Below are 26,091 nucleotides of genomic sequence, written 5' to 3' on the forward strand. Positions count from 1 at the left end.
CATGGAGGGGGGTAAAACCTTCTAGAGCTCAAGTGTGTTATTCGTTTTGGAAAGAGTGTGGAAAAGTACGATTCTTTTCTTTTACAAAATGTTAGATTCGTCACTAGAGCAAGAGGAGACGGTACATCATTCAGTGGGGACACCTGTTCGACTGACAACTGTCTAAGATAAGAAATTTCCCCAAAGTAAGAAGGTAAGCTTACCTTTTTCCTTTTTGTGTATTAAAGCAGAGCTCCACCCAAAAGGAAAAGTTTTGCTTTAAGCACTCCTCCGCCACAAACATGGGGAACAGGTACCTAGTTTTGACAGGTGGTGGCTCGAGTGGAAGATCTCATGACCCTCACCCTCCTTGCAATCTTCTGGGACACATCACAAGTCCCAGAAGATTGCCTGACCAATGAGGGTACGATGCGTGACTTGCGCATGATCAGTGCGCACCCGGCTGAGAAGTCGCAAGTGATCACAGCCGGGGGCCCACACGCAATGCTGGCGCCCCAGAGAGGCGAGGAAGAGAAGCGCGGGTTCGGGTGGCCGCATCGTTGGACTGTGGGACAGGCGCGTGTGTGTTTAATAAAAGTCAGGAGCTACACTTTTTGTAACTGCTGACTCTTAAGCTCCATTCACACCTAGGCAGACACATTTGCGGCGTTTTGTCGCCGCAAAATGCGGTACAAATAGCGGAGTTTTGTTCTGCGATTTGCGGCGACAAAACGCCGGTATTGTTCGCCTAGATGTGCCCCAGATTGACCCCCTCTATGGAGATGGTTTCCATCTCCTAGCCGAACGCCGCCTGAAAAAAAGGTCCGGGACCTTTTTTCAGGCGGCAGGCGTCCGGCGTTCAGCGTGGAGATGTGAACCATCTCCATAGAGGGACATGTGTTTTCATCCCTCTGGTGGCAGCGGCGTAGCACTACAGGCATAAAAACGCCTAGGTGTGAATGGGGGCTTAGAGCCGGTTCACACAGGCGCGACTCGTCAGGCAACTTAGCCGCCTGACAAGTCGCGCGCCGTTCTGTACTATGGAACCGTTGTAATAGGAGCGACTCAAGTCGCTGCGACTTAGAAAAAGGTTCCTGTACTACTTTGGGACGACATTGTCGTCAGCTGATCTTTTCTTCTTATGCCTGACACTGTTATTCTCTTTATTGCAATGCTTCAATAAAATGTATTATTAAAAAAAATTAAAAATAAACACAAATATGAGGGAAATTCCGCTTTAAGCACAGGATGTGAGGGTCATTTCCCCAACTGGACATAGACAGCAAAGAAATCCTGATAGAGGTTTTAACCCTTTGCTAGTCTTTCCATAATGAAAAAGAATAGTTCATTTCACGTGTCGGCATTCTGTATATTTCTATGCTGTAATTTAAAAGATTATCCAATTATTTTTTGTTTTCACATGTTGTCAGTTTTCCAACACGTTAATTAAGCATTACAATTATGTGTCAGAATGATCATTATTATTTAAATTTTTCTCTCATACTTAAAAAAAAATGGTCTAACAACTTTGTTTTCACAACAGAAACAAGGTGTTAAATACTCTCACTGACAATTTAGGAAGATGTAAATCCTTCTGGAATAGAAAGGAGATAAAAGACACGGAAACCTTGTGAAATAAATGTATTATGTGGAACATCTGTTGCACTATAAGAAATATAAATGCTGCAAATTAATTGGGATTTTTTATTTATTTTTTTTGGTTTATGTTTTTATTGATGCTTGATACTTTGAAACACTCATCAGCTCTGAGCAATCTCTACCTGAAAATGAAAAACAGGATGTAGTAACTCATAGCGCGCTTTAGAAAACATACTTGTAGGCTGTCTTTCTCAAGAATGATGCTTTCATGTTTTAATTAATTTCTTAATTTAATTACTTTCCTGGCTGTCGCCTTAGCTCAGTGATGGAAAATGGATATTTAATTTGTTAATGGCATTAAGCGCTACTCACATCACAACTGGGAGCTGAAAAACAAAGGGTTAAGGCAGAACCGCTCTTTTCCATGTATCACCGACATATAAAAAGTGTGTGTGTCTATGTGCACGGAGTATATAAAGTGTGAGCCAAAATGAAAAAACACATAAAAAGCTCTCAGAGGTCTCTAACTAAAAATAGGAGTGAATGGAATACGTGGTGAATGGCCATCATGTGTAGTAAAAGTGACGTTTGTGCCCATTATCTCGTGATATCATTGGCAAAAATACTCCTTGATGAAAATGAAAACAGAGGCAGCAAATAAGCAATTAAAACATAATTAAAGTTGATAAAAGACTAACTGTAGAGGGACCATTCATGAATAATTGTGTTTTAACTGTATCCAGACATTTGTACTGCAGTGAGTGTTTCCAATACGCTGAAATTGGGTTTTTTGAGTGTGGCCCTGTGCATGGGTGTATATATATATATACACACACACACACACACACATATACATATACATATACATTCACACACACACACACTACTACTCTCCTATAAAGTTGCGCTCCTCATGATATAAATTGATTGTGAAAACATAAACAAGAGAATAGAAAGAAGGAAAAGTCCATGTAGTGACAAAGTCCATCCAATAATATGTGCACCATCCATCACCAGAAAAAGCATAGTCTTGAATGTAAGACTCCACCTTAAAAAATGCTCGCTTACCAAAACGTATTGACCTCCTATTACAGAAGGTCAATCCCGCTTGCCGCTCATAACCCAGCCAGGGACTTTGTGTCCTTCCAGGAAACAAATGGTTGTAGTAACGAGAGATACTACTTTAAGGCCCTGTACACACGATCAGTCCAAACTGATGAAAATGGACTGAAGTTCAGTTTCATTGGTTCACCAATGAAGCAGACTGATGGTCTGATGTGCGTACACACCATCAGTTCAAAAACCGATCGGGTCAGAACGCAGTGACGTAAAACACACGACGTGCTGAAAAAAACGAAGTTCAATGCTTCCAAGCATGCATCGACTTGATTCTGAACATGCGCGGGTTTTGAATCGATGCTTTTGTGTACTAACCATCGGTTTTGACCGACGGTCAGGCGTCCATCAATCAGATTTTTAAGCAAGTTCTAAAACTTTGGTCTGAAGGACAAAAGTCCGATGGGGCACACACACGGTAGGTTTGGACTGATGAAACTGAACTTCAGTCCGTTTTCATCAGTTTGGACTGATCTTGTGTACAAGGTCTAAAAGGTCATTTAGATTCCCCAAGGTGAGATAAAACTTGCCATAACATAAAATCCTTTAAAAGTTTATTATAAAAAAAACGACTGCACTTAAATCAAATACTATGGAATCATGCATGTAATAAAAAGCCGGCCAGCTCTAAATTGTAGCCCGTCATTTGCGTATGCGGTGACGTCAGCACGCCGCTCCGCCCGATGCATTTCGTCACAATCTGACGTTGTCCTGGGGCGCGGGCAGCGTACTGAATCACTTCTACATATGGGAACACTAAGCAACCACAGCTCGGTCTGGGCGTTGGGTAATCTCCAGCAAGTGATCGACCAGCTTGAAAGAGGGCATGCCCTTTCCCCAACTGAAAAGGCACATCATAATTGTCAATGTTGGGTAGTGTAACTTCCTGGGTAAGCTCTTAAACCTCCCTTGCACAAACCTACCATAAAGACAACCTGCAAATGGTATCAAACAGGAAGTAGTTTCATACACCAATAATAGCATCTCAAGATAAAATGCATTGTTGGGAAATAGATCGCAACAAGCAATCACAGGAGTGTCGCAGATAAAGGGAACCCCAAATGTTAGTATTAGAAATAGAAAGATACATTTATAGTGTATATTATATATATATATATATATATATATATATATATATATATATATATATATATATATATATATATATACACACACACACACACACACACACACACATACATACACACACACACACATACATACATACACACACACACACACACACACACACAGTGACGGCGCATAATTCCTCTGCTTCTTCAGTACATCACAGCCCTTTCCTTCTTCTCTCCCAGCCACCTCAAGAGGTGGAGAAGCAAGGAGGGAGATGATTTACAAAAATGGCCACTCAGGTACTTTACACCTTAATAAGCACTACATTGACTTTGTGGTTGGTGCTTCTGCCACGCAGCACTGGGGTCCTCAGTTTGAGTCCCGGCCAGGACACCATCTTCTTGGGTTTGCATGTTATCCCTATGCTTGCATGGGTTTCCTCCAGGTTCCTATAATTTCCCGATATGTTCCAATGACTGGTAGGTTAACAGGGAAGTAGGACCAAAGTTCTATTAGCCCCATTTCAACAGGGGTTTGCAAGAGTGCATTTCGTTGTGCACTCTTGTGAACCGTATTCAGCCAGGTCACAACAAAGGGAAGTAGACTGAGGATGATGGGTTCTGCGGTTTAATACATTTTGGTTCTGGCTCATTGCTAAAGCCCTGTTCACGTTTCACATAGCAAAAATGAGTGTTCCTGCGCATAATTATTTTGCACGATTTACACATGATTCCATGTATCGTGCATAGAACAACCGGATTCACTTAAATGGGCCTTCCTACGTGCGTTTGTTGCACCGAAGAAGCTCATAAGACAAATTTGGCATGGAGATGGGTGCATTTGGCAACACACATTTTGTTGTGCAACATTCACAGCAAAAATCACACAGCATTTGGGGTGCCATTAAAAATTGTGCCGCAATCTTGTAATCACGGGCAGAATTGCTGGCCACAATTTCGATGCACTTAGGTGTGAACAGAACCTAAGGGTATATGCACATGGTACAGATGTTTGAGTATCAGTATACCTGGCCGAAAATGATAGAGTTTATTTTGAATGTATTTGTGTCTACACAAGTAAAATAAATGGTAGCTACAATAATGCACATTTAACCTCCTCAAATTAACATTTTACACACGTATGTGCGAGTCAATTTCTGACTGGCGAATTTCAGTTTATTTTTATAATTATATATACACACGACATGTTTAGAAACCTGTGTGTACAGGCACATTTAAAATAATGGGCTACATTTAGATACGTGAACCTTACAAGTCTTCATAAATAATGCCTAACAGGTCACAATATATAGCATCAGAAATAATATAACAAGAAAAAAAAAAAAAAAAATGAAATGGAGTTACTTCACTGCCCCTTATTTGGTCCAGCATACAGGGAACCCAATGACGTTCAAATAAAGTAATTTTTAAAGGCAAAGTATTGCACCCACGATCAGCAAATTGAGGGTGCAAGGTCAGTCTCCTGCACACACTGCCTACAGCCGTGTTGCCCATAACTCTGCATGGGCAGAAATTTTCAGAGCTGTAGGCAGTGTGAATGAACTAGTCCATCTATCTCGGTGGCAGACGGTAGGTGTAGTTTATTCATTCACAGGAATCTGAATGATGCTGCTGTGGGGGCGGAGCTCCCCACAGATGTGTAATTTTTAAAAATTGACAGCGGTTGCGGGGGAAACCACACAAGGTAACCCCCTTGGGTGAGAGCTTCCCAGAGGGGGTTAGCTATTGCGGGGAGGAGCCGCAAGAGCTGCTGTGGGACCCCAGAAGAGGAGGATCGGGCCACTCTGTGCAAAAGGAACTACACAGTGGAGGTAAATATGACATGTGTTTTTTTTTTTTAAACTGAACCTATAGTACCACTTTAAGCTGGATACACACCAGTACCAGTGCATACAGCTGCCTGCTGGACAGAAGCCGGTCTCATGATCTGGTTCTGTCGAACAGTCTTGCTGGAAAACCAGCATCCAACCAGGAGCCGATCAGCTAATCGGTGTGTCCTGGCGAGGGGAAGGCAATCCTCAGAGAACAAAGGCACAGTATCTGAAGTGGATCAAGACCATCTACTCTCCACCACAAATTCACATTGAAATGAAAAGAGGAACCAATAGCGTGATACTGTTAAAGAACCGCTACTTTATAATAGAACGGTATCACGCTATTGGTTCCCCTTTCTCTAATTTAAATGTGATTGTATGGTGGAGAGGAGGAGATATTCTTGATCCACTTCAGAGAAAAAAAAAAACCTACAGGATCCATCACTCAACCACATAAACGCTAATTGACCCTCTTTTTAGTTAAAGGGCTCATGGTCTTCTGGTGAGTACTTTGGGGTGTTTTTGGATATGTGCTAAGCTGGTGATGGTCTTCCACATCATACCATATTGAAGACTACATGAACTGTTCTAGAGAACATTTTTTATCACTTTGGCTAATGTATTGCACTAACAATTTAGCACTTTATGAATTATGTCACGGTATTAATGCTTTAATCATTGCATTTTATGTAATCACATGTTATAAGATGATAAGCTATAGGTAAAGGTTTTTTTATAATAGTGCCCCCTTACACATTTTTTTTCTTTACCTACACTACTGGGGAGCAGCTTTTTTTATGTCGCAGTGTACAAACCCTTATGCCGCGTACAGACGGTCGTTTTTTGTGATGAAAAAAAACGACGTTTTAAAAAACGTCATTTAAAATGATCGTGTGTGGGCAAAACGTTGTTTTATGTCTTCAAAAAAACGACCAAAAAAAAATTCGAACATGCTCGAATTTTTTGTGTCGTTTTTCAAAACGTCGTTTTTTGTTTCACAGAAATTGGCCGTGTGTAGCAAAAAACGACGTTTAAAACAACGTTTTTAAACCCGCGCATGCCCAGAAGCTAGTTATGAAGTGAGCTTCAATGGAAAAAAGTGGTGAAACGTAACCTCGCTTTGCAAGAGCATTGTGAAAAAACGATGGTTTGTAGGCAACATCGTTTTTGAAAATTATGTTTCAAAAACGTCGTTTTATTTCATGATTTCAAACGTCGTTTTTTTTCAACACAAAAAACGACCGTCTGTACGCGGCAATAGGCACGAGGTACCTACAAAACAAAGAAACAGACTGCCTAGTGTAGTTTGAGAACTCGGTACAAGTATCGTTTAGAAGAATACATGCCCATTATAGGTATTGGTTTGACGTTAAAATTGCAAAGAATCTGTTAATCTAACAGTATTATTTATCTCTCCATATGGCACCTCTTTACAAACATGAAAGTGGCACATCCAGGGAGAACCGTTGAATGCACATGCACAGGTAAACGCTGATGCAGAAAACATTCACTTGTACCGACAGCTGTATGTTATAGAGCAGTGTTCCCCAACCCCCGGTCCGCGGCCCACTACCGGGCCGCGGCACTTCTGCAGCCGGGCCGCGGGCAGGCGGCATGAGAGAGCCCCTCTGCCATTCGGACCGCAAGGAGACTTTTCTTCCTCCTGCGTCGCTCATAGAGCCGACAGTGGGAGGCGGAACAATTCTGGGTGGAGGGCGGAGCTGCCTGAGGTTATCAAACAGGCGATTGGCTGCTAGGACTGTCCTTCATCCTAGCAGCCAATCACCTGTTTGTTACCTCGGCCCTCCATCCAGAACTGTGCCGCCTCCCTCCCTGCAACTTTTCTCCTCATGCTGTGCCTCCCTCCAATCTGTCCCTAGGTGTGGGGGATGGAACCGAGGACTGTAATGTGTGGGGGACGGAACCGAGGACTGTAATGTGTGGGGGACGGAACCGAGGACTGTAATGTGTGGGGGACGGAACCGAGGACTGTAATGTGTGGGGGACGGAACCGAGGACTGTAATGTGTGGGGGGACAGAATCCGAGGACTGTAATGTGTGGGGGACGGAACTGAGGACTGTAATGTGTGGGGGGGGGAAGGCTGAGGACTGTAATGTGTGTGGGGGGGGAGGCTGAGGACTGTAATGTGTGGGGGACAGAACTGAGGACTGTAATGTGTGGGGGGGGAGGCTGAGGACTGTAACGTGTGGGGGACAGAACTGAGGACTGTAATGTGTGGGGGGGGAGGCTGAGGACTGTAATGTGTGGGGGGGGGAGGCTGAGGACTGTAATTTGTGGGGTGGGGAAGGCTGAGGACTGTAATGTGTGAGGGGGGGGAAGGCTGAAGACTGTAATGTGTGAGGGGGGGACTGAGGACTGTAATGTTTCTGGGGGGAAGGCTGAGGACTGTAATGTGTGGGGGGGGGGGGACTGAGGACTGTAATGTGTGGGGGGGGAAGGCTGAGGACTGTAATGTGTGGGGGGGACTGAGGACTGTAATGTGGGGTTATGATATAAATAGGGGCAGATGACAGTACTGTTAATGGGGGAGCCCAGAGTATGACAACACTACCAGTGACAGGGTGAGTGTGAGCAGGGCCTAGTGAGGGCACTAGCTTTATCTGTTGGGGCCTTACCACATCTGGTGGCAGGCAGATGCGGATTGTCACTTACCATGCTGCCTGCCACCAGATGCGGATTGTCACTTGCCATGCTGCCTGCCACCAGATGTGGATTGTCACTCTGCCTGCCACCAGATGTGGAGTGACAATCCACATCTGGTGGCAGGCAGCATGGCAAGTGACAATCCGCATCTGGTGGCAGGCAGCATGGTAAGTGACAATCCGCATTTGGTGGCAGGCAGCGTGGCAAGTGACACACTCAAAGCTCCCACTGATTCTGCATTATGGTGGGTTTAACTTTATTTATTAATACAATGTAATAAATAGAAATAATGCGCTGACAAATTGCCCGCGAAAAATCGCTTACCCCCAGCATGCCATCCCCAACCTCCCCCCAACCGGGCCTTGGCAACATTTTCTTCCATGCAGCCGGTCCCCGGTGCCAAAAAGGTTGGGGACCACTGTTATAGAGTACTCACAAATAAATAGGGAGTGCCTGGGAGCATGGAGCTGCAAGGTCACTGTACAAATCCTTGTACATAAATAGACTAAACACAAGAGCAGCACTTACATTAAAGTGATATTAAAAGTTTTCTTTTTTAAAACAAACATGTTATACTCACCTGCTCTGTGCAATAGCTTTGCACAGAGCAGCCCTGATCCTCCTCTTCTCAGGGTCCCACGCAGGTGCTCTTGGCCCCTCCCTCCCGATTGCCCACAGAGAAAGTTGCTGCATTGGGGGCACCCAAGCAGGCTCGTTCCCATGCCGCACATTCACACACAGAGGCAAGGCCCCGCCTTTCTCCTGAATGCTCACTGGCTGTAATTGACTTCTCCCAAGTCTCTCCCATCCTTTGGAGATTCCTACCCCAATCTGTCTGACTATCTTCAACTCTATCCACTTTTAGACGATCCCTGAAAAAAGGGATTTTTAATACAGCTTACCTGTAAAATCCTTTTCTTGGAGTACATCACGGGACACAGAGCGGCATATTCATTACTATGTGGGTTATATGGAGTACCTTCAGGTGATGGACACTGGCAATCTCAAACAGGAAGTGCCCCTCCCTATATAACCCCCTCCCATAGGAGGAGTACCTCAGTTTTGTAGCAAGCAGTATGCCTCCCAAAATGGTCCCCATAAGAGGGGTGGGAGCTCTGTGTCCCGTGATGTACTCCAAGAAAAGGATTTTACAGGTAAGCTGTATTAAAAATCCCTTTTTCTTTCTCGTACATCACGGGACACAGAGCGGCATATTCATTACTATGTGGGATGTCCCAAAGCAATGCTTACAATGAGGGGAGGGAGACATCTTCCCAAGACAAAAGGATTTAATTTAGAGATATACTTAAATCATAATAAATCCAACTTAGTTGAGAAAAAATAATTTTAAATTTTACTCAAAAGGGAGCCCCCGGAATCCGAGGGTCTCAAACTGCAGCCCGCAGCACTGCCTGCCCAAAGGCTGTATCAGTATTCCTTCTTACGTCCAACTGGTAGAACTTTTGCCGCCTTGCAAACTTGAGCCATAGAGATCTGGTGGTGTGCTGCCCAGGAGGCGCCCATGGCCCTAGTAGAATGAGCCTTTAATGATAACGGAGGAGGCAACCCCTTCAAGCCGTAGGCCTGAGTGATTAACTGTTTAATCCACCTCGAGATGGTGGATTTTGCAGCTGCCTGCCCCTTTTTGGGCCCATCCGGTAAAATGAACAACACGTCTGTTTTCCGGATCTTCTCTGTAGCTTTAAGATAGGCCTTCATGGCCCTGACAATATCCAAGGTATGCAGCAACCCTTCCTTTTTGGAAGTAGGTTTAGGAAAGAAGGATGGTAATACCAAATCCTGGTTCAGATGAAAACTGGATATAACCTTTGGTAGGAAGGAAGGATGAGGGCGGAGAACGACCTTGTCCTTATGAAAAATAAGATATGGTTCCTTACAGGATAAGGCTGCCAGTTCCGCTACTCTTCTGGCGGAAACTATGGCGACCAAAAATACTAACTTCCTTGTCAGTAAAACCAAAGGAATTTCAGCCAACGGCTCAAAAGGTTGTTTCTGTAAACTTGACAGAACAAGATTTAAATCCCACGGACAAAGCGGGGATTTAACTGGAGGATTAATACGTAAGACCCCTTGAATGAAGGTCTTAACCAGCAAGTGGGTGGCCAGCGGCCGCTGAAACCACACTGACAAAGCTGAAATCTGTCCTTTGATAGTGCTTAATGCCAGTCCTTTATCCACTCCTAGCTGGAGAAAAAACTTAATACTCTATCGATGGTAAATCTGCGAGAAAGCCATCGCTTGGACTCACTCCAGCCTACATAGGCCTTCCAGACCCTGTAATAAATCACCCTAGAGATCGGTTTCCTGGCTCTGATTAGGGTAGAGATTACTTTCTGAGACAGACCTCTACCCCTGAGAATCAGGGATTCAGCCTCCAGGCCGTCAAATTTAGATGCCGTAAGGCAGGGTGGAGGATCGGACCTTGCGATAGCAGGTCTGGCCGTAGAGGAAGAGTCCAAGGGTCTCCCACTACCATCTTCAGGATTAGTGAATACCATGCCCTTCTGGGCCATGCTGGAGCTACCAGGATAACTGGTATGTGCTCCACCCTGATCCTGCACAGCAGGCGGGGTAGTAACTGGAGCGGGGGGAAAAGCATAAAGAAGTTTGAACTGATGCCAAGGGCAAACTAACGCATCGGTTCCGCAGGCCCTGGGATCCCTTGTGCGGGACATGAACCTGTCTAGCTTCTTGTTCAGTCTCGATGCCATGATATCCACGTCCGGCACTCCCCATTTCTGGCAGAGTGTCTGAAAGACCTGTGGATGCAGAGACCACTCCCCCGGCAACAGAGTCTGGCGACTTAAGAAGTCCGCCTGTAGGTTGTCCACTCCGGGAATGAATATAGCCGATATGCAGGGCACATGGGCTTCTGCCCACAAGAAAATCAAGCTCACTTCTTTCTGAGCGGCTTGACTCTTGGTTCCCCCTTGGTGATTTATATATGCCACCGCCGTGGCATTGTCCGATTGTATTCTCACCGGGAACCCCTGTAGTTTGGACGTCCAAGCCCTGAGGGCTAGTCGAGCAGCTCTGAGCTCCAAGATATTGATGGGCAACTGCTTCTCTGCCGCTGCCCAAGTGCCCTGGCGAGTGCAACCATCCAAAATTGCTCCCCAGCCCATCAGGCTGGCGTCTGTGGTTACCATCTTCCAGGTCACAGGACTGAAAGTCTTTCCCTTCAGGAGATGCTGAGGGTTTAACCACCAAGATAGACTTTGCCGCACTCTTGGTGAGAGTGGCAAAGGAATTTCTAAGGCCTGAGGCCTCTTGCTCCATGCTGACAGGATGGCTGCCTGCAGGATGCGAGTGTGGCTCTGAGCGTACGGAACCGCCTCGAATGTGGCCACCATCTTGCCTAGTAGTCGCATACATAGGCGAACAGTTGGCCTTTTCTTTCTTAGAACTATTTGTATTAGCTCTTTGATGGCCTTGACCTTTAATAGGGGTAGGAACACCTTCTGTTGTTCTGTATCCAATCTCATGCCGAGATATTCCAGCTGCCTTGTGGGCAGGAATGCTGACTTGTCTCGATTTAGGACCCAGCCGAACCTCTCGAGGTACTGAACCGTGAGGGCCACTGCTCGTTCCAGGCCAGGAGACGAGTGGTCTACGACCAAGAGGTCGTCCAGGTAAGCCAGGACCGTGACCCCTTGGGTCCTTAGATTGGCTAGGATTGGGGCTAGGACCTTCGTGAATACCCGGGGGGCCGTAGCCAACCCGAAGGGGAGCGCCACAAATTGGAAATGACGCTGAGCCACCGCGAAGCGTAGAAATACTTGATGTGGCTAAAAAATTGGCACATGAAGGTAAGCATCTATGGACGCCATGAAGTCGTCCTTCTGGAGCACGGCGACAGCTGACCGAATAGTTTCCATCCGGAATGAGCGGACCTTTAGGTACGCATTTACTCCCTTTAAGTCCAAGATTGGCCTGACATCGCCGTTGGGCTTTGGGATGATAAACAGGTTGGAGTAGAACCCCAATCCCTGTTCCCGGACTGGTACCTCTACTATCACCTTCTGGCATAGCAGATGATTCAATGCCGCCATCAATGCGGCTCTTTTCACAGGGTCGCCTGGTACTCTTGACTCCTGGTAATGAGGAGGAGGGAATTTTTAGAAATTCTAGTTTGTAGCCCGTGGTCACGGAAGACCGTACCCAGCAGTCGGGAATGCTGGCCTCCCAAACCTCTGCAAAGAGACGCAGCCTTCCCCCCACCATCGTGGGTGGGGGCGCCCCTTCATAAGGCCGACTTGGGGGCTGGCTTCGCAGGTTTGCGGTACCACTGCTTCTTGCCCCCCGTGGCTTGGCCCTGCAGCTTATTGTTAAATCCTGGTCTTGCAGGAGGCCGTCGATACTGTTTGGTATTAGAGGGCCCCTGCCCCGGGGAGGGCTGGCGCTTAAATGCGGGCTCTCGGGCCTTCTTCTTGACTGGCAAGAGAGTGCTTTTGCCGCTTGATATAGTCTGAATATATCTATCCAGATCTTCTCCGAAGAGACGTCCTCCATGGAAGGGAAACCCTACCAGGAGTTTTTTGCACGGGGGCTCAGCCTCCCAATTCTTCAACCATAAGAGCCTTCTCATATGGATTAGAAATAAGGATAAACGTGACGCCTGCTGGATGGAGTCTTTGATAGCATCCACCGTAAAGCGTATAGCCCTGGGTATATCCGAAAATTCCCGCCCACCTTTTGGAGAATTTCTCCTCCATAGGATATAAAACAGAGAATTTTTTAGGTGGTAAAAAGACTCTATCTGGCTTGATCCAATCCTGAAATATGACATCCTCGAGTAGAGGATGGACCGGAAAAACTGCGTTGCTTTGAGGCGCTCTTAATGAGCCTAAAGCTGAAACCGCCGATACTTGAGGTTCTGGTATGGGTAACTTAAATGCCTCATGGACCATGTCCGTTAAAGCTTGAACCCACAAACTTTCCCCTTGGGAGGTTGAACTAGACTCCTCAGTATCCGGATCCTCGATCTCTGAACCACCCTGGTCCAAAACGTCAGGATTATCCAATTCCCCTAGGGAAAGGATCTCTGAGTCTGAGGGTTCCTGCTCGGGTGACGGAGACCTAGTCCGCTTTCTACCCTTAGCTATCCTTTTTGCCATTCTTTTCTCTAGTTCTCCTAAAGAAACAGCAAGCACCCTCTCAGTGACAAAGCCGGGGTTGGACTGAACTGGACCAGCCCCAGCACCAGATCCCCCAGGTCCCATCAGGGCGTGCCCTGATATGTCCTGTGGGGAGAGCAGCGGCATAGCCGTGTCTGAGCCCTCGGATTTTGCGGGGGAATCCCCGCCCTTTGTACCCTCTGACCCAGAAGCCATGGTACAATACCGAGGTACACCTGCTATCACCCAGCCACAGACGTAGCTAAGGGGATCTGCCGGTTTGGGAACGATAGAGACTAACGCCCAAACTGAGAAGGGAGATCAGAAGTTCTTTCCCTTTTTCTTCTTCTTTTTTTTTTTTCTTTTTTTGAAGAGGAAAAGAAAAATACTCTGTCTCCTAATAAGTATTGCCAATAGCCATCTGCTGAAAAAAAGGAAAAAGAAACCTATCTGTAGGTTTGACAGTCTATTCTTTAGAAAAAGACTGTAATCTTTCCTTCCGCCACTGGGTGTCCTCAGCGAGCTCCGCTCTGCGTCCTCCTCCTCTCTAACTCAGGAAGACACTGAGCTTTTGGCAGCTAATGGAAGGGCCTCCCCTTCCTTTATGTAAATCGCCGCCCACAGGGATGCGCCCCCACCCCAGCCAATGGCGCGAAAAAACGTTCATATCTCGGGCACGCGCGCGCCCGTTGGCGGGGCCATCGCACATGGAGGAGGACGGAGCGGCGCAGCACCCAGGCAGGTAAGCCCTCAGGTAGGTCACAGACCTCCTCTTAGCATGGGAAACACGGCTCCTGTATTTCACAGAGATCCCACACCTAGCGCAGCAGACCCAGCTAAACAACACTTACCAGGGAGGACACCTATCACTGGGGGAAAAAGATTTGAATCATCCTGTCTCTGACCATAGACATAGTGATTCCTTGCCAATGCAGAGCATACCCAGGCATGACCCCCTGTGCACCCCCCTCCAGGGAACCTGCTAAGAACCAAGTTCCGCAGGCTCCCTAATACTTACCTGCTCCATGCCGCAGGACTTTTGCACAGCAAGAGGTCCAATCTTCCCCCATCTCCGTGGGTGGCGTCTAGACCTTCAGGCCCTGGGTTCCTATGAAGGAGCCACTGTCCTGGGCCCATATAGCACCCTGGCAAACAGGAGCTTTAGATACCCAAGGTTCTAAGTCCTGGGCCCAGGGTCCAGCTCTCTAAAAAGAGAAGCGTTATGGGCAAACCCCATGGCTTTGGGGTCCGGATACTGTCCACTTTAGCACTGAGGCCGTTGGACAGATCCGGTTAGCCTGCCTTGATCCCAAGGATGTGGAGGCAAAGCTAAACCATGACCAACACCTAAGACACTGGCGAAAAAACTGAGGTACTCCTCCTATGGGAGGGGGTTATATAGGGAGGGGCACTTCCTGTTTGAGATTGCCAGTGTCCATCACCTGAAGGTACTCCATATAACCCACATAGTAATGAATATGCCGCTCTGTGTCCCGTGATGTACGAGAAAGAAATGTATATTTTCAGAGAAGCCTATCCTGCCCTCACCTAACAACTGTTCTTTTATTTTCTTCTTCAACTCATCCCCCACAGTTATTACCTTTTGTATCACTTGACCCTCCCACAGATTGTAAGCTCTAATGAACAGGGCCCTCTGATTCCTCTTGTATTGTAACTGTACGGGTCTCTCCTCATGTTGTAAAGCGCTGTGCAAACTGTATAATTATAATAATTGACAGCAGCAGGAGCCAAGGGTGGAAGGGTCACCATCTTTGTAAGTCTGGACAGCTGAATGTTAATATTATATATAAGTGTATATTATATACACACACACACACACACACACACACACACACATATATATATATATATATATATATATATACATACATATATATCTATATCTACACACACACACACACACACACTGCAGCGTTTCTAAAGAACATGTTATTATTATAAGATTTGGCAAAAAAAAAAATACTAAACTATATAGTACTTTCTGGGCTTCGTGTGGTGAGCTTTTTTTATGCAGCTTTTGAAACTCCGAGAGGAATTTTGTGCCAACAACAAGAGGAACCCTGGTGGATTGCTTGTAATAGGGATCTAGTAGAGGTGTTTATACTACATATTTCTGGTGAGTGCATTACTGGTGGAGGATTGACATCACTGAAACTTTTGGTGCACATGGTGGGACACATAACTTTCCTAAGGATACCATATTTTATATGTGTCTACAATATATATTTCTGATGAGTGCATAGAGAGTTCAACCACACGTCGTTATCTGTACATGATTGATCGTTATCGGCTACAATTTTGTCTAAAATCACATTTCTATTTCTTTCATTGTCACTTATGTTTTAACTACTTGCCGACCTGCCGCCGGCGTTTTACGGCGGCAGGTTGGCTCCCCTGCGCGAGAGCCCGTAGCGCTACGTCGACTCTCTCGCAGGATACTAGGGGCGCGCGCGCGCCCCCCGCCCGCCCCCGAGTCCCGTGCCCATCGGGCGCGATTGCCGCAAGGCACCCGCGATTGCTCCTTACAGAGCGGGGACCGGGAGCTGTGTGTGTAAACACAACTCCCACACACAACTCCCGGTCCTGTCAGGGGGGGGGGGGGGGAAATGCTGATCCTCTGTTCATACAAGAAGATCAGTGATTTCCCCTAGTGAGGCCACCCCCCCACCCCCCCACAGTAAGAACACACCCAGGGAACATACTTAACCCCTTCCCTGCCCCCTAGTGTTAACCCCTTCACTGCCAGTGGCATTTTTATAGTAATCCAATGCATTTTTATAGCACTGATCGCTATAAAAATGCCAATGGTCCCAAAAATGTGTCAAAAGTGTCCGAAGTGTCCGCCATAATGTCGCAGTACCGGAAAAAAAAAAACCGCTGATAGCCGCCATTACTAGTAAAAAAATAATATTAATAAAAATGCCATAAAAATACCCCCTATTTTGTAAACGCTATAACTTTTGCGCAAACCAATCAATAAACGCTTATTGCGATTTTTTTTACGAAAAATATGTAGAAGAATACGTATCGGCCTAAACTAAGGGAAAAAACGTTTTTTGATATATTTTTGGGGGATATTTATTACAACAAAAAATATTCATTTTTTTAAAAATTGTCGCTCTATTTTTGTTTATAGCGCAAAAAATAAAAACCGCAGAGGTGATCAAATACCACCAAAAGAAAGCTCTATTTGTGGGGAAAAAAAGGACGCCAATTTTGTTTGGGAGCCATGTCCCGCGCAATTGTCAGTTAAAGCGATGCAGTCCCGAATCGTAAAAAGTGCTCTGGTCTTTGGGCAGCAATATGGTCCGGGGGTTAAAGCGGGGGTTCACCCTTAGGTGTACGTTTAATAAACCGTGATAAGCGGAGATCATGATGATCACGGCTGATCACTGCTTATCACAGAGCATTGCCGGTTTAATAAACTGTGATAAGGAGCAGAGAACACATTCTCCACTTCACATCACATCACATGGATGTTTTGTCACAAACGGCCAGTTTAATAAACCGTGATATGAAGATTTCACAGCTCTTCCACTGAAATATCTCCCTTCCAGATTCACCAGCTCAGAGGTGGAGAATCTGGGAGAGAAGCTGGTGTGATAAGAGGAAGAAGGCTTATTTCTTCCTAATTTCAACACCAGTGGGTTAAAAATGAATATTAACAACAATATACACGTGTGTGTGTGTGTATATATATATATATATATATATATATATACACATACAGTATCTATATAACACGTGTGTGTGTGTGTATATATATATATATATATATACATACAGTATCTATATAACACGTGTGTGTGTGTGTGTGTGTGTGTGTGTGTGTGTGTGTGTGTGTGTGTGTGTATGTATGTATGTATGTATGTATGTATGTGTATATATATATATATATATATATATATATATATATATATATATATATATATATATATATATATATACACACACACACACACACACACACACACACACACACACACATATATACCGTATTTATCGGCGTATACCGCGCACTTTTTTGCCCTTAAAATCAGGGCAAAATTGTGGGTGCGCGATATACGCCGATACTTGCTTCCCGCACTGTGTTTGAACTTTGCCGCCGATTTCTGCTTCCCGCGCTGTGTTTGACCACCGCCGCGGACATATACCGAGCGCAGTACACTCGGGTACAGTCGGCCAGGCTCGGCTCCCTTCTAGGTTATGCGAGAGGAGCCGAGCGTGCTCGAGTGTACTGCGCTCTGTATATGTCGGCGGCGGCGGCGTTCAAACACAGCGCGGGAAGCAGGAATCGGCTCAGAGACAGCGCAGGAGCAGCGGGGAGGACACCACGAAGGCCGCAGACGGACGCCGGACCGGACAAGGCCGCCGATGTACGCCAGGCAAGACACCAAAACTGTAAGTAATAAAAAATAAATAAAATTCAGGAATTTCACGTCCAGAGTAGGGGTGCGCGCTATACGCGGGTGCGCACAATAGTCTGATAAATACGGTATATATGTATGTATATATGTGTATATGTGTATATATATATATCTATATATATATATATATATCTACACATACATACAGTATTTATATATATATATATATATATATGTGTAATTTTATATATATATATATATATATATATAATATGTTATCACATGTCTGAAAACATTAATTACATGTTCTTTTAAACTTTAGTTTCACTTTTTGAATTCGGCTGCACCATAATCTCACAATATCTCACGAGATTACAGGCAGTCCACCCACTTTTACACAGATCTCGGCTGTTTTTAGAGAAAAAACTTCACCTCTGTTCACCATCTGAGAACTGAAGTTCTCAGTTTATTAAACCGGCTGCAGAGGAGATAATTCTCCTCATGAGAAATGCCGTGAACTGCTGTGAACTGAACGGAGAAAAAACTTCACAGTTTATTAAACGGACACCTTAGAGGGCACATTTCCCCCTTAGATTCCTGCTCGTTTTTACTAGGGGAATCGGCTATTTATTTTAAAATATGTGCAGTACTTACCCGTTTACGAGATGCATCCTCTCCGTCGCTTCCGGGTATGGGCTTCGGGAATGGGCGTTCCTTCTTGATTGACAGTCTTCCGAGAGGCTTCCGACGGTCGCATCCATCGCGTCACGATTTTCCGAAAGAAGCCGAACGTCGGTGCGCAGGCGCAGTATAGAGCCGCACCGACGTTCGGCTTCTTTCGGCTACGAGTGACGCGATGGATGCGACCGTCGGAAGCCTCTCGGAAAGCTGTCAATCAAGAAGGAACGCCCGCTCCCGAAGACCCATACCCGGAAGCGACGGAAGAAGATGCAGCTCGAAAACGGGTAAGTACAGCTCATATTTTACTACAAATAGCCGATTCCCCTAGACAAAACGAGCAGGAATCTAAGGGGAGAAAAAAAAAAATCATAAATGGGTGAACTCCCGCTTTAAGTGGTTAATGTATATGTTGCACAAGTTTAGTCTGACAGCTGTATGTATTACATGCGGCTCCCTGGGTGTCGGAAGACGCTGGGGATTATACACCCCAATGCACAGGAGCCAATAAGTTATTACACCTAAAACAAATCATCCTAGTATGAAAACGTATTGCCATTTTCTAAATACATACCAAGCTGTCACTATCAGAGATGACAATGGATTTCTCTTCTTTCTCATCTATTCTGTTTGCAGGACCAGCCTTATTTCTAGGCTCTGAAGTGGAGCCTTCATCCTCTTCTGTTCCATACTGACTGCAAGTATCATCGGGGCGAACTTTTCTTTTCCTGAGAGGATGCATATTTAAGACCAGCTGAAAATGAAATGAAACAGCCAAGTGTAAAACAGGTGAGTTCTTTTTCCTTTCACTTTTGTGGGAGGGGGGATAGTAAATAAAGAAAAAATAATATACATTATAATATACATATAATAGCATGTAAAATTGCAACACAAGTCATATTGTAATTGAATGTTATTAAAAATGTTCTTTCCTTTTCAATCTACAGCTCCGTAATTTTCTGAGAATGCAATGCAATATGGCTACCTGGAGGTGTTCTGACCACTCCCCAGACACATCATTTCCTGCTTGTGTGATTTGCCCAATTTTTCTAAAAATTTGCTTAAGACACAGGTCAGATTTCAGGCATCCCCTGCAAAAAAAAAAAAATGGAATTTTTGGTCAGATACTACAAATAGGAAACCATGTCTAAAGGGATGCAGGCCCAGAACCTTTCCTTATTAGTGCCCTGCAGCTGCCACAGCCAACTGATAATTACGAAACCACTCCCACTAGACCTACTCAGAACAGAGAAACACAGTGATTTTTTTCATAATAACAACACAAATGTAAAACTCTGCAACAAAGGTTGTTATAATCTTTGTAAAGTACATAGATCAATAAATATAATAAAAATACTGGAATCCAAACTTGGATGTTATAACATAATATCCGACTAAATTCATCTAATAGACGGGATACCTCCTTGACGACAATAGGAACTAATGAAAAAGAGGGAAGATTTGAGATAAAAAGGAGTCTCAAATTATAGTCTTAGGGCCATATACTCGTCCAGCGGCGTATCTCTGTGCCGACGTAACGTATCCGATTTATGTTACGCTGCTGCAACTTAGACGGGCAAGTGCTGTATTCTCAAAGCACTTGCTCCGTAAGTTGCGGCGGCGGCGTAGCGTAATTCGGCCGGCGTAAGCCCGCCTAATTCAAATTTGGATCAGGGGGGCGTGTTTTATGTAAATCTTCTGTGACCCGACGTGATTGACGTTTTTCCCCGAACGGCGCATGCGCCGTCCGTGGAATTTCCCAGTGTGCATTGCTCCAAAAGTACGCCGCAAGGACGTCATTGGTTTCGACGTGAACGTAAATGACGTCCAGCCCCATTCACGGACGACTTATGCAAACGACGTAACTTTTTCAAATTTCGATACGGGAACGACGGCCATACTTAACATTGTTACCCCGCACTTATGCCATCATATAGCAGGGGTAACTATACGCCGGGAAAAGCCTAACGTAAACTGCGTAACTTTACTGCGTCGGCCGGGCGTACGTTCGGGAATTCGCGTATCTAGCTCATTTACATATTTCGACGCGTAAATCAGCGTACACGCCCCTAGCGGCCAGCGTAAAAATGCAGTTACGATCTGACGGCGTAAGAGACTTATACCTGTCGGATCTAACAGATATCTATGCGTAACTGATTCTAAGAATCAGGCGCATTGATAAGACCGGCCGGACTCAGAGATACGACGGCGTATCTGGAGATACGCCGTCATATCTCCTCTAAGAATCTGGGCCTAAGACTATAATTTGAGACCCTTTTTTATCTCAAATCTTCCCTCTTTTTCATTGTACATAGATCACCCCCGGGGGGAATATTTTTTTCTCAACAAAAGTGGAGTTACGCTTTAAGTTTCCTTACATACGAACTGGCAGTATTTGTATTTTATTTTTTGCAGTTATAGTAACAGATTGTGAAAAAAAAAAAAGAAAAAAAAAAAAAGAAGAACTACCTGAATCTGTCACATGGAGCTCCCATTGTCTTTTTGTGTAATCTCAATTGATTACATTTATACTGAAATACAGATGTTCAAAGCGTAACTTTTGTTGAGAAAATAAAACATTCCCCCCTGGGTGATCTATGTACATTACAAGGATTATAACAACCTTGGTTGCAGATTCCTAGCTTTTGTTATTCTGAAGTAATCACTCTGCGTTTTTTCTGTGCTAAGTGGGTCTAATGGGAGTGGTTTTTAAAATGATCCATCAGCTGTGGCAGCTGCAGGGCACCAATGAGGAAAGCTGCTGGGCCTGCATCCCTTTAGACGTGCTCCTATTGGAAAAATCTCACCAAAAATGACATTTTTGTTGCAGGGGATGCCTAAAATCTGACTTGTATCTTAGGGCAGACTTTTGGGAAAATTGGTGAGACAATCACACAAGCAGGAAATTATGTTTCTGGGGGGTGGTCAGTACACATTCTGTGTACAGAACACCTCCAGGTAGCCATATTGCATTTACAGAAAATTACAGCGGCTGCAGATTGAAAAGGAAAGGTCATTTTTAATAACATTCAATTACAATATGACCTGTGTCGCAATTGTGCACGCTATATTATTATTTTTTTATTTGCCATTTTTTTTCCACCACGAAAATGGAGTTACCTATTAATTAAGAGCAACTCTTAGCAGAAACTTTACCGCTCCTATGAAAAGTGATCCATGGTGGCTTTTCAGAGGCAGCTGAACAGTGGTTTGAAGGTGTTCAGGAGAAAATACCGTCACCTCCTGAATTCCTTTTTTTTTTTTTTCAATCCCAAAATGGATGTCACCTTTAAATACTGTGCCACAACTGCATGCCAAACATTTGGCAAGGAAAGATAACCGCTCAGCAGCAATCAGAGAACCTCCTTACTGAATCCAAACCATGGGTGCCGGCAATGCAAAAATACGATGGGGAACTTGGACAGTCGCACTCCAAAAAACGTTCCTTTTATTTAAAATAGATCACAAAATGAACATGCCACAGCAAAAATTGGAACAAAAGCTAACGCGTTTCGCACAGTAGCTTCAATGCTTAGTCATAGCTAGTACACTAGTACAGCTAGCCATCTGTGTGTACTAGCTATGACTAAGCATTGAAGCTACAGTGCGAAACGCGTTAGCTTTTGTTCCAATTTTTGCTGTGGCCTGTTCATTTTGTGATGTATTTTAAATAAAAGGAACGTTTTTGCTGCACCGCAAAATGAAGCATCACAGTCATGGCATTGGGCAAAGACCTGAGCAGCCACCATGTGCATTTGTAAGCACACAATTGAGGGCAGAAAACCGCCTGTTTTGCCGTCTGTGTGAACTTAGCCTAAAAATGCTCTAAACTAAATAAATAAACTATCAGTAGAAAATGTAGAAAAAGCACATTAGGGTGAAAAAAAAATATGTATTTAGTAATCTCTGCAACACATACACATTTCCCTATATTTTGTTATCCTTTAAAATCCCTGCAAGTGTAGAAAATACCTACTGATCTGCCAGAAACGTTCCCAAGTCTTGTTGTGGGCTGACAACATACAGTGTTTTGGGGGAGTGAGAGGTGTCAACCCTGCTATTTGATCGTTCTCTAGTCCATGATAAGGACTAGGAGGGCACTTCAACATAACACAGTGAGGTTCATTTACTAATGAAAAACATTTTACTCATCTGGAAATGCCTGTTGCTATGCGGTCCCACGAAATCTGCCTTTGGATCCACCTAGGATCCTGACATCATCTCCCTCTAATGCTCCTGGGAAATGTGTGTCATCATTTCCCAGGATGCAGTGCGTTGCCCAATTATCACTCCCCATCCAAGACTTCCAGGAAGTAAGTGTTTGTGGGCTTCACAATGCCCACAAGCAAAATGACAACGGTGTGGACATAGTTTTATAAACTAACTTTTTTGAATAACTATGCGGAGCGGCGGCGGATTGTAAAATAGTAAGTGACCGGATTTATATTATAAAAACGCATGATGAAAGGACATACATTTAAAAAATGCTAATTGTGGTTGGAACTCCGCTTTAAATAAAATTCAATACATACCTCCGCCATGCAGTTAGTTTTGCACAGAGTGTCCCCGATCCACCTGTTCTGGGGTCCCACAACGGCTCTCGCAGCTCCTCCCCGCATCAGATAACCCCCTCTGGGAAGCTCTCTCCCAAGGGGGTTACCTTGCGGACGCGCTCCTGAGTCATACACTTGACGTCCATAGACGCTGAGTGTATGACTTGGCCCTGCCCCCCAGCGCCCGTGTCATTGGATTTGATTGACAGCAGCGGGAGCCAATGGCTGTGCTGCTATCAATTTATCCAATTAAAGCTGGGACTCCAACGAGAGAAGGACAGTAGGGACCCGCCCACGGAAATCAGGGGCTCAGGTAAGTAAAACAGGGCGGTCGGACACTGCAAGGTGTTTTTACAACCTCTTTAAGCCTGTCTTAGGCTCCATTCACACTTGTCCAACTCCAAAGTTGCATGGCTTCCAGTGTGACTTTGATCCGACTTTACACTCACTGGATCAAAGTAGTGCAGGCACCTTTTCAAAGTTGCTGTGACTTTAAGTCGCACCGATTTGAACGGGTGCCATTGAAAAAAATGGGCTGCAAATTGAATGTCTAAATGCGCATGACAAGTCGCACAAGCGTGAATGGAGCCTTAAAGTGGAAGTAAACCCACTGATTTAAAGTAGAAGATTTAACGGTTCCATGAATGCTAACTGTTACATTTGCTTGTACTCTTAACCAAACTGTCAACCAATCAAATGGTCAGTATCATAACTGATCACATGTGCAGCACCACGGCAACTGTAGATCAACAGAGGCTAAGATGGCAGCTTCCTTGGCCTTGCTGGATTAGTTATGTTTTAAAAGTAGATGTAAACACTCACCATGTAAAACAACCCATTTAGTTTAAAGTGGAGTTCCACCCATAAATTTAACATTACATCAGTAGTTTTAAAAAAATTCATTAGTCCTTTACGAAAAAAAATATTTTTTTTAGATGCCTTCAAAGTGTTGTTGCTAGGCAGAATAGTTAACCTTCCCACTTCCTGCACCTAGGTGCTTAATGCTTCCTAACCTACACCGCACAGACTCCTGGGAATGTAGTGGGTGTAACTTTCCAGGAGTCCGTGCACTCCCCAGTCTCAAAGAATCATGTGACTTGGACAGCACAGGTGCTGAAACCTGATCTGACACTGCTTGTGCAGCACTGAGCATGTGTGAGATCTGCAAGGCTGAAATCCAGGAAGTCATACAGTCTGGCTTCATGATGCACACACTTAAGATGGCCCCAGTCAATTTCTATTTTATAAAGTGTCTAAATGCTGTAACAACCTAACAAAACGGACCTTAGTTTATAGACTAACTTTACTAGAATACATTAAGCTTGTGTATTACAGGGGTATTTATATTTAAAAAGTGAAATTGTGGCCGGAACTCCGCTTTAAAATAAAAATGAAAGGCAAAACATTTCTGTATAGATATATATATAAAAAAAACACACACATTATAAAAACAAAAAAAATCCTCTTTTTTATAAGTGATCACATAATCTCTGGTCTCAGCTACATAAGGATTTCAAAGAGCTGGGGGAGGAAAAACAGCAGGACACTGGTCTTCTCATTGAATGGCTGTGCAGGGGGAGAGGTTGTGTCACCACAAGTCTGATCATTGGAGGAGGGAAGGCTGAGTTCTCAGCACAGCTAGAGAACCGACCAATGCTTGCTAGCATGCCTAGCGTGGTCAGTTTTTAATAGGAAATCAGAGGGACTGGCAGGGACACCAGGGATTGTACACAAAGAAAGCAATATAAAGAGAACAGGATACTTTATCATACAAGTACAGGGTACAGCAGGCACATATTAGAAATATGGGTTTACAAAAACAGGTAAATTCAAGCCATTCCATGAAGGCTAGCTGTCACACTTGCTTGTTCTCTCAATCAAACCATCTAATAGCTGGTGTCATAACTGATCACATGTACAGCACCATGGCAACTGCACGTCAAGCAGAGTTCCACTTTAAACCTTTGATTAGTAATTTGCATACTAATTAATCAAACGGGAATATTTATAGGGATTGCTGACCAGAGAAATAAGTAGATGCTGGCATTATGGAAGCTGATCTTGTATACAGGGAACGTGATGATCCTTAGTGGGCTCAGCACTGGCACTAGCTGGGCACAGAGCTACCAGTCTGCTTCTACTCACCTGACAGGCTACTCTTATATGCAGGTTCCTGGATGGGCTCTATAGATGGCAGACTACTTTTGCTGTGCATGCCCTGAAATGCTGCTTCCTGTTGCTCAGAGAAGACGGAGGTCACATGACCACTAGTGTCGTTCTATCTTCAGCACTAGAGCGAAGCCAGGCGTCAAATTGAATACAGGAAGTGTCTGCAGTTATGGACCCAGGTGGTCATTTTTGTGGAGTCTACAAGCTCAGAGTTACACTTTATACAGAGAGTGTCTGCAGTTGAGGACTCCGGTGGCCATTTCGTTAGAGTCTGCTACCAATATAGTAGAACCTAGAGTACTGTAAACAGAAAAACAAGAGTACTGATTGGACCTTGAATAAGGGTGTACGCCCTGAAAGTTTGACCTGCAAATTGGAATATTAGTGTAAATAAAAAATAAATACTCAATACTCAAAACCTTAAAAGGTTTTCTATCAGATTAGTGAACCCATCAGATCAGCGAACGGAAGTGACGTTTTGTCATCTGTGCATGGATTCCACAAGGTTCGGTAATCTGACAAAACAGTGGCATCTTACTCTATATCTTACTACACCCAGCTACAGTGTTCCTATTATTATGGGTCCCCTATCAGATAGTGCCCGGCGTGGACTGCGCATGCGCAATTGGAGATCACAGCAATCTCCAAGAATGAACATCCTTTCCATCATCAGTAGTTGGAGCATGTGCAGTTAACACGCCGCTCGCTCTATCAGATGGGGATTCATCTCGATAGAACAGCGCTGGCCGCGCTCACTCAATACAGCAAGGGGTGGATGATTTTTTAAGGTGTATTATTGAGCACTGGTCATCATAAATGTCTTGTATTCAGTGAGCGCAGACTCTTATAATCATATCCGCCCCTTTGATAAAACCATCCACCCCTTGCTGTATTGAGT

At 44.6% G+C, this 26,091-nt stretch overlaps 1 protein-coding gene across 8 annotated transcripts in view; it reads right to left on the reverse strand.

The window, feature by feature from the left end:
- The window catches only part of UIMC1 (ubiquitin interaction motif containing 1), a 165,732-nt gene extending 140,394 nt beyond the window's left edge, over positions 1–25,338 (reverse strand). For 6 of the 8 annotated variants that reach the window (XR_005747931.1, XR_005747930.1, XM_040344406.1 and 3 more), the window contains exons 1-2: positions 25,170–25,338; positions 19,046–19,225 (exon numbers count right to left, since the gene is read on the reverse strand). Coding sequence is in view for 6 of the 8 variants with exons in the window: in XM_040344406.1 (XP_040200340.1) it covers positions 19,046–19,213 (168 nt within the window). In the remaining 2 variants the exon portion in view is untranslated. Of the gene's footprint in view, positions 1–19,045; positions 19,226–19,456; positions 19,563–25,169 lie in introns of all 8 variants that reach the window. The other 2 variants (XM_040344407.1, XM_040344412.1) reach the window with 2 other exon arrangements.
- Positions 25,339–26,091: the final 753 nt, after the last annotated feature.

This window comes from Rana temporaria, chromosome 3 (assembly GCF_905171775.1).
Source record: "Rana temporaria chromosome 3, aRanTem1.1, whole genome shotgun sequence".
Lineage (NCBI taxonomy): Eukaryota > Metazoa > Chordata > Amphibia > Anura > Ranidae > Rana > Rana temporaria.